Below are 12,959 nucleotides of genomic sequence, written 5' to 3' on the forward strand. Positions count from 1 at the left end.
AGGAGCTCACCCAAGTCCAGGGGAGCATAACCAAAAATGCTGCCTGAAGCAGGGAACAGTGTAGAAATGCCCAGAGCCAGACCAGTCAAGGGAAGCCAGGGCCGCCCTAGAGCAGCCTCTGGGAGACAGGGTGGAGAACCTGTTTTGGTTCCCTATAAAACAGAGACCATGGTGCCTATTATTGCCCACCATGAGATGGAGAGAGACTGTGCATCACAGGTTCTCCTGTGATGGCAGGAGAACCCACCTGAGTTTAGGGAAAGGAAGAAACCAAGGTGCTTGCTTATTCTGGGTTATTAACAGTAGAAAATGCTTCTCCCTTTGTCGTGTCCTGGTATGGGCAGTGTGGATATCTCAGAGCATCACAACCACCCGGTGCTACTCATTCCCTCAGCATTCACCACTGACCACTCCCCCACCCTTCTATTTTAGAAGCTGGTCCCAGGGCTGAAAGCCTCTAAATTCTCCTTTCTCCAGTAGATCCCAGCTAATCACCTGGACGGTTTCTTGGGAGACACAAAATCAGGCTCTGGAGAACATAAAGTAAAAATAGCAGAAGAGGCACAATTCCCATTGGATGACACTGTTTATTGAAAAGGAAATCTTATTTTATCCAGGAATTCACTTACATGGAGGTAGCCACAATAAGAACATCTCTTCCCCATGACAACCAAAAGGAACCAAACCATACCCGAAAGCAAAAAACCAACAGAATAAGCCAATCAGCACGATAGAGCGACCCTTCAAAGCAGGGAAAAATAAAATAGATATATGGTGATTGTCTCAACATTGCATTTGACCACATATTTCCTTTTACATAAAATATTTTCTTTAAGCTAGCTAAAGAAAACTCTTGAGCAGGGTTAGTTCTTAAAGCAATAGACAAACAAACAAAAAAATATATATATATAATAAAATCAAAGAATGATAGCATATTCACACTGGGAAGGACCTTTCTAATCCTCATCTTGTCCCAGGACCCTGTCAAGGTCATGGGTAATGAGATGAGCTGGAACTTAGGGGAAAAAAAACCTCCCTAAATCTCAGTCCAGTCAATCCCCTCCAGTAGCTTCCCAGCCTGCTACACTACATGCCAACTCCATTACAGCATAGGAGCATGCAATTGTTAACATGCTTAGAGGTCTCTTTTCAGGGTGTGTTTTGAATGATGGCTTCTCTTCTCTTCGGGGGCACTTTTACTTCTTGTAGCCAGCCCTATAGCTAACAGAAAGAATTACCAGAATGAGGACAAATCAGATGCTGATTGGAGTTTGGAGTAGGCAGAGGCATTTCTAGGCAGGCTCATTGGCAAATGTATAATAATGGCAGAAGCAGCTGAGAAAGGAAGACCACTCTGAGTGTGATCAGACCTGCTGCATCCCCAAGAAGATAGAAGGATCTGGGGCTGGGCACAGAGGTGCTCAGCCCTGTGTCAGTTTGATGGTTGCCTATTGCCCCCTTCCCCTAGCTCCAGGAAGGGAGGAGTTCTAGTCACTGCTGGGGTCCCAGGGCCAAGGACTGTACCTATGTATCACAGGTGCCCAGGATGTGTTTGCTAAATGGGTGAATGGCTAAAAGGAGGAATCTGTCCACACCCAGAGAATAAATAGAGGCAAGAACCACCTCCAGCCATGGTGAGGGGACAGTGACCCTGGAGCAGGTGAAGGGCTTGGCTTTCTGGCTCCAGACCCTCAACCTTCAACTGGGCCCATCACTCTGAACCCTGCTGAGTGGGCTCTGTGACTTGCCCCAGACCTCACCCATTCCCTGTCACTGCTTGCTGGAGGTTGGAAGGACCCCTCCAGTTTGCATATCATGCCATATTTTCCTCCCTCCTTGACGTCACCTAGCTCCAGTTCCACCTACCTCTTATCTACACATACCCCAGCTTTCAAGAACTTCTGTCTTCCTCACACTAACCCCACACCCACAACCCATCTCTCCCTTCCTCCATGACTTCACTGGATGTCTCCTGCCTCGTCCTCTCACTTAAGCCCATGAACCCTGTCCACCTGTGCTCTGCTATCTTTTCCATCCCAGGCCCCAGAGCATAGCAGGGAGGCCTGCTGTAGGGGGAGGGAGGAATGGACCACTGAGACATGACAGTGGGCCCCCCTCCTTACAGAAAACACACCACTTGTTAAAAACCCTGCATACAAGTCTCCCCTCCCCACCTGTATTAAAGAAAGTGGCAACTGGGAACTGATCTTAGCATGGTTCAGAAATTATGATTTTAGATAAAATAAGCAGCCAAGGCCATAGATACAGCCTATAGTATGTGACCTTCTGTCAGTAAGCTCTTTACCCAGATCACCTGAATACTGACTCCCAGTACTGATTATCCATTGTCACTATGTCAATTCCTTTTGTCCAACTGATTTTAAAAGTGGTCTTCCTTCTACCTCCTCTCTCTACTCTTTAATACTTAAAATCTAGTAGCTTCATATTTTAAGAAAGAATATTCAATATAGTGTGTGAACTTCACAAACAAGCCACCCTACAAAGGCTCTGACATATTCCAAAACGGAACAGCAGTAGTCTGTGAGAAGGTCTGGTTAAAATATGTACAGCCTACATATCACTTCCTCATCTGCACAGTGACTGTTAACAATAACTCGCACTTCAGGCCCTTTCTCTTGGCAGGGGAGAGGAGGGCAGAAGCAGCCAATGAAAGTGGCCATGGCAAATGGCTGTGCAGATCAGGGCCTTCAGCCTACCGGATTATAATTTTGAAAATGCCCCAGTGGTGCTGGCTCCTATTCCTCATTTTAAACTGCAATAGCTCCGTAAGATCCAAGCGCCACTGGACCATGGAAAGACCCTAGGGAGGAATGTAAGGTCGAGGAACCGGTGTGCCGTGAGAAGAGGAGGCAGGTCTCATTGGAGACACACTCCCTTCTGCTTTGGACGGCTGCAGTGTCCATTAGGAGGATAGGCCACTTCAGCCCCGGAAGTGGACTCAGATCTGGCTGGCGGTGCTGCCGTCCTTGGGAAGGGAGTAGCTCAGTGGCGCCTCATAGAGGCTTCCCCCGTCGGTGCTGAGGTCGTCGTCATCATCCATGTCGTCCAGCACTTTACTGGGCAGCTTCTTAAGTCTGCTGAAACAATAAGGGGCATGTTTCCTGGCCCCGGCTAGGGCTCATCTCTAATTTGGAGATGGAGGAAGGTCTTGGGTTCCTGTTCTCCCCAGACTGTGTGCATGAACTGCTCTGCACCTCAGTTCCTTCAGCACCAGGCAACAAACTGCCCGCCTCTCACTATCAGAAATGATGTTGGTAGGCTGGTTTTTGTCCAAACCCCAATAGGGCTTGGCAGGGCACTGTTATTGACCCTGTCTTAATATTTTTATAATGTCATGCCTTATTCATCAGATTATATGCAATATTTTTTTCAAACATTACATTAAAATGTTATTTTGATTACTGAGATTTTTGGTGTCCCTTAAATATTGCCCCCTAATGCTGACCGTAGGGCCAGTTTCCCAGTGAAGAGGCCCTGTGTTACAGGATTCTAAATGGGCTAGAGAATTCTATCCATTTATGAGACCAGCTGGGCAACTGGCACAGAGTCCCTGGGCAGTCAGTCTCCAAGAAAGGCTAACTCTGTAGATGAGCATGAACCTAACCTCAACCCCTCCCCTCAATGCCCCAGGCACTGGTCCTGGGGTAGGGAAAGCAACCCATCCTGTCTGCTCTACCCTCATCCTTAGAATTTCAGGAGGGGAGCTTGGGAGATCCTAGTCTGTGAAATAAACAGGCTGGGCCACGAACTGTCCCTCCATGTTGGTGAGAGCTAGTTTTCTCTCTAGCCTCACTTTCCCTTTACCGTCAACAGGAGCAATACCTGTCCTGCTGGCACTGAAGCACTGGTATAAGGATGACACGTGAGACCTTTCTGAATATGTGGAATGACAAAGCAGACTTTCATTTCTAGGATGGGATGACCCCAAAAGACAACAATAAGGAATTGGCTTGGGACAACAGGAATGAGAATGTTCTGAAAGCTTCAAGTGCCACTCAAATGTGTGTGTGTGTGTGTGTGTGTGTGTGTGTGTGTGTGGTAGTGGTGGTGGTGGTGGTGGTGGTGGTGGTGGTGGTGGTAGGGTACTGGACATCACAAACCACCATTTTTACCCACCTTAAGTCCTTCTTCATGGCATTGAGCTGCCCCTGCAGCTGCTCATTCACATCTATCTGCTCCTCCAACTCCCTCTGCAGCTTCTTCTTGGAACTTTCCAGTCTGTCGATTTCCTCCTCAGCCTCCTCTACCTGTCGCTTCATTGCTTTCAAGCGCAGGCTCAGCTGCATTGGGAGAGAGGGTGGGTTGAGTGCTGGCTGAAGGCCCAAGCCAGCAATGATGGAGAAGAGCTCTAGCAGGAGATGCCAGAGGCCTGGAAACCTTCTCCTTGGGCAACCAGTCTCACGGGGGAAAAGGCATCCTTTTTGAAAACCAAGTTTAGGGTTTCAAGTTTACTGAAATCCCTTTCTTAGGTAGGCTTTAAGTTTCCATTCTGTGATGTAAGTCAAGAGGAGGAATCGGCCCCACCAGCTCCAGGATTCTGGCCTCCTCTTGCTTTCCCTGCCTCAGATACAGAATCTCATTTGAGAACAACAGTGCAAAGGCTCCCTCACCTGGTCCTTCTGATCAGTCAGTGACAGGTGCTCATCGTCCACCTGCATCACCAGCTCCTTCACTTTCCGCTCCAGCCTTCGGTTGCTGAGCTGTAGGCTGGCCCGGTCCCTGGAAGAGCAGGGAAGGCAGAACTGAGCACCCTCTCTTTCTCAGCCCTGTAGGAAGCCCAGGCTGCAGAGGAGGGGACACTCTAACCAGGGGAGCTTAGGGTTGAGCTTGAGGTTAGGGAAATATACAACTATTCAGGAGGAAGGACCACTCTTTTGACAAAGAAATGAGACTCTGAGAAGAGCCATGACTTGTCAAAGGTGGCAAGGCCAGGGAAGGGTTGATGGCCTGTCCCAAGTTCTTCACTCCTGAGCTCTTAACTTTGTAAGGCAAAGAGTTACAGACTGCTGGCATTTTGGGTTCACTCTAGGCTGCTCCTAAAGTCCTCCTAAAGCACATACATATGCATGTGTACTGCACCCCTTTTAGGAAGGTGAGGGGCCATGAGGAAGAACTAAAGCTAGCCAAGTGCATCTTGGTGCTGGTCCTCAGGCTGTGAATGACACCTGCAAGAGTGATCTCACATCCCTCATCTCTGCTTGGATGCACCTGGTCCTCAGGGCAAAGTCAGCCCCTGACCTCCAATCTGACTCAAATTCAGTTGCTTGTTGAGGCAGCCTGTTTTATTTAAGGGATAGAAAGAGAAACAGCAAGCGCAGTGGAAAAGCTATGATCTTAGGAATAGAGATATAAATTTTAGTCCTGCTAGCTATGTTACTCAAGTCACTTACTCTGATGTGTCAGTTTTCTTACCTGTAAAATGGAAACAATAATAGCAAAGTTGTACTTGCTCTGCCTTCTATGTGGGCTAATGAGGATGGGAAGAGATACCCGGCATGCAAGCACTCTAATGGGATGACCATGGCCCATCAGGGCCTCTGCCCCACCCTGTACCAGGCTCACCTCTCCTCACTCTCCAGACGGTCTTCCAGCTCTGCAATCCTGGCCTCCATCTGTACCACCAGCCCTTCTTTACTGGACCTGTAGGAACCTTCCAGGTGGATAATCCGACTCTTTAAGTCCTTGTTCTGGAATCAGACAGGGAGATTGTGAGGAGCTGTGTGTGCACCATGCTCTCTGAGCAAAGCAGAAAAGGCGATGGAGCCAGGTATTGGGTGGTGCCCACACTAACACACACGAGGGGGCAGGGCCTGGGGAGCCCAGAGATGGTTGCAGAGACTACCCTTGAACTTGGGTTTCAAACAGTCAAAGGAAGAGAGTCTAACATACTCCCCTATGAGCCTGAATGGAGTGTTTGGCAGGTCCTGAGACTCCCAGGCCTCTCACAGGCTTGAGCTTGTCCTTTTACAAACCTGTGTGGGTGGGCAGGTGTCCTAGCCCAAAGCCATGGAATGGGGTGTGGAAGTCCTGGGGCCTGCTGCCCTCACCTGTCTCTCCAGGGAAATCTTGTCACACTCCAAGTCTTGCCTCACAGCTCTCTCCTGAAGTAGCTCATTCCTCATCTGCTCCATCTACAAGAAGCAGAGCAAAAGCCCAGAGGTTAAAGGAATGGTCCCACAGGCTCTGTACTGAAATGGTTCCCAGGTACTGAATTCCAACAACCAAGTCAAGTCTCTTCATGAAGGAGGCTAACTTAAAGGGGACACCTCACACTGTCTGCTCTTGTATATAGGATCATTTCTTAGGTGTTCTTGGCTTCTCAATGATTGTGAGGATATTTATACAAATAACAAGAACTCTGCTGATACAGGTTGAATTGTCTCCCCAACCCCCCAAAAGATATGCTAACACCATACCCCTTGGTAGTTCTGATATGACCTTATTGGAAAGAGGGTCTTTACAGAAGTGATCAAACTAAAAAGAGGCATTGAGGTAGGCCCTAATCCAGCATAACTGGTATCCTTATAAAAAGCAAGGAGTCTGGATGCAAAGATAAATGTACACAGAGGGACCTTGGCCACGTGAAGACAGGGATCCAGGGAGAATGCCCTCTGAAGATGGAAGATTGCAGGGACAGGTCTACAGTCCAAGAAGTGTCAAAGATTGCCTGCAAAACACTAGAAACAAGGGTGGCCAGGAAGGATTCCTACGGGTCTGAGGCTCTGCCAGCAGTCTGGTTTCAGATTTATGGCTTCTAGAGCTGTGAGACAATGCTTCTTTGTTCTAAGCCACCCAGTTTGTTACAGTAGCCCTAGGAAACTTGATACAACTGCTTAGACTCCATGACTGCACCACTATCCTGTGACATTCCCCCCAAAACCCTGAGGAGCAGGTAATATTATCTCTGCTGAGGACATTAGGGCTTGGAGAAGTTAATCACTTGTAGGGGGATTAACTGCCAAGTATTCCTGGGACTAAGGATTTCTCAGGACATGGGACTTTCAATGCTAAGATGGAACAAGTCCCAGGCAAACCAGGATGAGTCAGTCACTTGACTTACCCAAGACCTCCAGAAGTATGACTAGAGAGGAATGAGTGTCACCTGAGCTCCTGCACTGCATGACAAGACCACGCTCAGAAAGTTCCTTTCTCATTCCAGAAAGAGAAGTCAGAACATGGGGCAGCTCCAGGCCCTGACTAAAGGCCACGAAGTTATCTTCTATACTGGTAGGAGAGGAGCCTCACTGGGCAGCACAGGGAAGAAAGCCTCTCTCCTGTCAGCACCTCCTGTCCTCAATTCCAGGGCACCTCAGCAGGAGTGACATTGAGTGTCAGAGCAGAGGTCCCAGAACTAACCAGCAGAGGGCAACCTGAAGAAGGCAGGAGAACTCAGGTGAGCCAGTACAATAAAAATCACTGTGGAAACAAAATCCAGGGTCCAACATGGCCAAGAGAGTCACACGAGCGTTCCTGAACCACAGGGCCTGTGGACCATTTGAAAGAGACTCACCTGGTCACAAGTTGAGTTTTTGCCATCTATCTAAGCACCCTAATGAGAAAGATAGGCTCACCTTCCCCGCCATTTCCCCAGGGAGCAAGAACTGTAAGTCACAGGAATGGCAAGAGGAGACACCACCATATTGGGCCAGGCTTGCATTTGTTGCCTTGTCCCCATTGTCCTGACCACGGTGTGTGCACAGAAGGACTAGCAACAAGGTGTGGCAAGGCAGGACAGGCAGGGCCAGACATAGAGGCCTCAGATACCTCCCACCTAGGATCTGTTTCCTCCTGAGCTATCTTTGTATTAAAACAAAAACAAAAACAAAATTTGTATTTTTGAACTCCTGACTAGCAGCCTTCTAAGTTATGGGGTTCCGAATTTTACAACAAAGGAAACTGAGGCCCAGGGAGGTTATAAGCAACTACAGGCAGCCAGAGTAGAACCCAGGACAAGCTGGTTCACTGTCTACTCCTTCACCTGTTCTCTCTGGACCAACTAAGTGGAAAGGATCCATATGGACTAGAGTTCAAATACAACTATAACAAGCCAAGACCTAGGCAGGGGAGGCAGGATGGATGAATAGAAGTGTCCTGTGCTCAACTCAGCCACAGAGAAGAGTCAGGGCAGCAAAGGGGAAAAAAAATTTTTTTTTTTGAGGAGAATGAGAGAGGGTGAATTCCAGAAATTAGCAAAGAAATGGTAGGAGTCCTAAGCATCCTAAGCAGCACCAAAAAAAAAAAAAAAAAAAAAAAAAAAAAAAAAAAAAAAGAGAGAGAGAGAAAGAGAGAGAGAGAAAGGCAATCTAGAGAAATAAAGAAATTGTGACTGCAACCCCTATTCCCCAGCTGGGGATTGGGAACCCAACACTGCTGGCAAAAGGTAAGCTGGACAATGCCAGGAACCTCCATCATGGCAGCAGACTGATTGTCTAACTGCAAGAGAAATCAAGGTTCTGGCAGGCTTTAAATCTAGATTGGGGAGCTAGCTGGTTTAAAGTGATGTCTCTGATCCTAAGAAGGTTCTCACTGTGGACTTCTCCCAACAGCTGCTGCTAGATGACAAAAAACTTAACCCTACAGAAACCTTGAGCCAGTGTGTGCCCACCTCACTGGGTAGAAGACAGCTTCCTCAGCATCCTGCAGCTTCAAGACCAGTGGCTGCCATTGCCATAAGCCTAAGTCCCATCCAAATTTGGCTTGCAGGAAATAGGGAAGGTCTTCTTTCTAGCCCATATTACCTGTAATGCCCTGGAAGACTTATGGAACATCCCCACAGCCCATAGACCTCAGACCACAGTTGTTGGTACCCAAAGCCCTGGTGATACTTGTTTGACCCCTGAGACCTAGAGAAGGTAACATCTGGGTCCCACAGCTCCAAAAATCAGCTAACAGTGCTACAAGCCCCAGTACCAAGTGCAATTGGTCCATGGGACCATGGGAAGGTCCTCTTTGGGTTCCAAAACTCAATCCCACAGTTTCCAGTGCCATAGACCCTAGTACCATCTGTGTTCATCTGGAGGGACCCAGGAATGGTCATGTCCCATGGCTCCAGAACTCTCCTGCATTCATCCTAACTTTCCTGGGGAAGTCTCCTTAACATCTGGTGGCACAGAAACCATGGCCGCTGGTGCAAAAACCCTTGGAATTCCCTGTCCTTGTCCTGAGAGATCTGAGACACCTTCTCCACAGCCTGCACCACTGAGACTGTAGCAGCTGCCGCCTGCAACCCGGGGCCATCAGGGCTCAACTCTGACACACACCTAAATCCACTGCAAATTCATACCACTATCTTCATGACCTTTTGCAGTTTAGACTATTGAGGCACTCAGATATGAAAGATGAATCACACAGAATGTTTTTGAGTTCCCCTATAACCAAACCACCTATCTGAGAAACTATATCCTATCTGAATGAACAAAATCTTTTCCTACAAAGGCTACTTCATAATTGGGAGAAACAAATATTCCACAAGATGTGCAGACATCCATGTAAGGACAGAGAAACATGGAAAGAAATATGACACTTCCAAAAGACAACAACTCTCCAGAAATAAATCTCAATTTGAAGAAAATCTATGAATTGCAGCAGGAATTAATCTGTCCAAATCAAGTTCGGTTCCTGATGACTTCACTGTTGAATTTGACAAAACATTTAAAGAACTATTCCAATTATTTTAAATTATTCCAAAGGAAAATTAAAATGGACTAGGCAACAAAACTAAAAATAGACAAAATGGGATTATATCAAACTAAGAAGCTTTTGTACAGCAAAGGAAATAACCAACAGAATTAAGAGACAACCTACAGAATGGGAGAAAATATTTGCAAATTGTTCATCCAACAAAGGATTGATATCCAGAACAAAGAACTCAAAAAACTGAATACATACATATGAACATATATACATATATCTATATATGATGATACATATCATATGTATAATGTATATATATCCAATTCAAAAATGAACCAAAGAACTATAGACACTTTTTAGAAGAAGACACAAATGACCAACAGCACCTAAAAAAAACCCGCTCAGTCTCATTTATCATCAGAGAAATGCATAACAAACTACAGCAAGATATCATCTCACCCAGTTAGCATGGCTATCAAACAAAATAAATGTTGGCAGATGAAAATGGACTTCTTATACACTGTTGTTGGGAATGCAAATTAGTATAGCTATTATAGAAAACAGTATAGAGATTCCTCAAAAAACAAAACACAAAATTACCATATACTCAGCAATTCTACTATTGGGGGTACCCTAAAGAAGAAATCATTGCACCGAAAAGATACTTGGACTCCCACATTCATTACAGCATTAGTCACAGTAGCTAAAACATGGGGTCACTCAAATGCCTTTAGTAGGTGAGTGGATTAAGAAAACGTGGCATATTTAAACAATGGAATACTATTCAGCCATAAAACAAATGAAATCCTGTCATTTATAACAACATGAATGGAACTGGAGGTCATTATGTTTAATACAATAAGCCAGACACAGAACAACAAATCCCACATGTTCTCATACATTTGTGGAAACTAAGTCAAAACGAAGTAGAGGTCATTAGGTAAGAGAAGAAACAAGGGGAGAGAGAAGTCCTATAAAAGGCACAAAAACAGAGAGGAAGAATTGTTTCTGGTCCTTCTTCAGCACAGTACTGGCTACGACCATGTGAGATATTTCAAAATGACTAGAAGACTATGAAAATCCCACACATAGCAATAATTAATGGTTGAAGAGCTGGAAATGCTTATGACCCGGATGTGATTTCTATGCATGTACCATCATTCTGATGTATTCCAAAAGGATGTACAAATATGCCTCAAACAAAAACAACAAAAGAAAAAAATAAATAAAAGCAAAGCAGGGAAGGCCGTCCAGTTTCCTAAGGGCATCCTGTAGAAAGCAAGGGGAAAAATGCCAGCAATGCAAAGGCTCAGCAGGCAGCTCCCAGAACACTCCACCCAGGCCACTCCATTCCACTTGCCCCCGAGTCCTGGAGAATCACATGTTGCAGAGAAGGCACTGGAACAGTTCCTGTAACTGTTTATGAGCACAAAGTCCACAGCTAACGAATGCAGGCTCACAGCCCCACTCTGAACAGTTTCTGCACCAGCTGACGAAACCCACACGTGGAGGTCATCAGAACAGCCCATCCATGGGACTGCCGACGTGCTTCCTGGAGAAAGCCAGTCTGATCATGGCCTGGGGGCCCAATCCCACACTTCAGTAAGGACAGGCACACCTTTGGCTGTGGTGGGAAGCAATTACACAGATGGGCAGCTCTGACTCTGTTTCTCTTCATCACTCTGCCATTCACTTGGGCGTGACCTTGTTCATCTCACCTCTGGGATATAGGCTCCTTGACCCTAAACAAGGAACTGGAACAAGATGGTCCAAGGGGACTCTTCCAGTTGGTTTGTGACATGATGTCTGGTGTCTCCTCTATCCTCAGGTAGCTCAGTGATGTCCCTTCTGAAGAAGCCAGAAGACCCTGCCTTAGGCAGAGTAGCCACCTTCTCATGCCTTTGGGACTTCCCCCTATGCGGGGAGAGGTAAAAATATACACTGTTGGGGTGAGAGGGAGTGGGTGTTTGTGAATGCAGAGGGGTAGTCACAGAATGATCAAGTGGGTCCATTCATTGTTGAAACAACATTATTGGTCTCATATGGATATTTTGACCAAAAAGACCCACACAGTGCCTGCCTTCATCACAGACTCCTCTGGAACCACATCAGGGATGGAGGTGAACATTCAGAGGGCTGAGAGACACAGTAAGAGTCTGCAACAGAGAAACCCGGCACCTATCAGCAGGTGAGGGTGAGATGTCGTGGAGGAGGGACAGTTACAGATGGGCAGCAAGAAGGGAGTGTGAGCAGGAGACAGAAGGGCAGGGTCCAGGCACTAGGGTCAGCACAAGAGTCGGGAGGCAATTTTCTCTGAACCAGGGGGGAAAGAGAAGGAGCCAGGGCTCTAAGGGTGCTGATTCCTGTAGCCCCAAAGGAAAGTCAGAGGCAAGAGAGGGAGAAAAGAGGTTATTTTCCCAAAATGAAAATAAGGAGACCTAAATGCTGGTAGACAGAGAATGATGTTTAGATATCAAGGTTTTGTGCAATGTGAGGTCAAAAAACACCAAAAGAAAAAAGTTCAGCAGATCAGAGGCAAGAGTTCCATTGAGGTTGTGTAGGTCAAGGGACCAGATGGGAGGTACCAAGAGCCCCATTCAAGTCACGTGCTGAGCCACTGAGTCCATGTCTGAGCTCATGACTCCTCCTAGAAACTGAGACCTGTTTTACCACACTGCCTTTCCAAGGAATGACCAGAAACGTGCCTGAGTCAGTGGGAGTTGGAAGCAGTTTGGGGATTCTAGCCCAGGTTTTCTTACTAAAATTCATATGTTCCTTTTTCCCCTTCCCATAATCTCTCAATAAAGGGTGGAAATCCTGCAGGAAGGAAAGTTCTAGTAAGGACTTTGGTGCCCGAAAGAAAGTGAGTACAGTACAGTGAGACAGCGTGTATCCTGGGGGCATTGAAGATGGCCATGGTCACTCAGTTGGGGGCTCAAGACAAATTTGCAGCTTAAAGCAGGAGCCACTGGCCACAGTTGTCCTCCCTCATTACCAGCAGCTGAGAACTGTGCATCCCACTAGAAACAGACCTCCCTGCACAGAGATCTCTGAGCAGGGAGCATCCCCAAGGGCCTCCACAAGTTCAAGCCCTCCCTGGAGAGCCAGAGCCCCAGGCAAATGGGGACTCTCCAAAGGAAAACAGAAAACAAAACACTCATTATTCATAGTTCACCACATCCTCTCAGAATATGGCAATTAAAATGAAAGTGTAAAATAAATCAGATTGGAGAACAGGAAGAAGTAAAATTACAACCATAAAACTGAACAGTAATTGTGATAAAGCAGCTGATTTTTCTGGAATC

The 12,959-nt window shown here is 46.6% G+C and overlaps 1 protein-coding gene across 3 annotated transcripts in view; it reads right to left on the reverse strand.

Moving 5' to 3' along the window:
• Positions 1-567: 567 nt before the first annotated feature.
• Cgnl1 (cingulin like 1) overlaps positions 568-12,959 on the reverse strand; it is a 157,189-nt gene continuing 144,797 nt past the window's right edge. For 2 of the 3 annotated variants that reach the window (XM_047541748.1, XM_047541750.1), the window contains exons 15-19: positions 6,069-6,152; positions 5,584-5,708; positions 4,632-4,740; positions 4,138-4,301; positions 568-3,098 (exon numbers count right to left, since the gene is read on the reverse strand). In XM_047541748.1, the coding sequence (XP_047397704.1) occupies positions 2,960-3,098; positions 4,138-4,301; positions 4,632-4,740; positions 5,584-5,708; positions 6,069-6,152 (621 nt within the window). In that variant the 3' untranslated portion in view covers positions 568-2,959. The remainder of the gene's footprint in view (positions 3,099-4,137; positions 4,302-4,631; positions 4,741-5,583; positions 5,709-6,068; positions 6,153-12,959) is intronic. The other variant, XM_047541751.1, reaches the window with a different exon arrangement.

The sequence above is a fragment of the Sciurus carolinensis genome, chromosome 2 (assembly GCF_902686445.1).
Source record: "Sciurus carolinensis chromosome 2, mSciCar1.2, whole genome shotgun sequence".
NCBI classification, from domain to species: Eukaryota; Metazoa; Chordata; class Mammalia; order Rodentia; family Sciuridae; genus Sciurus; species Sciurus carolinensis.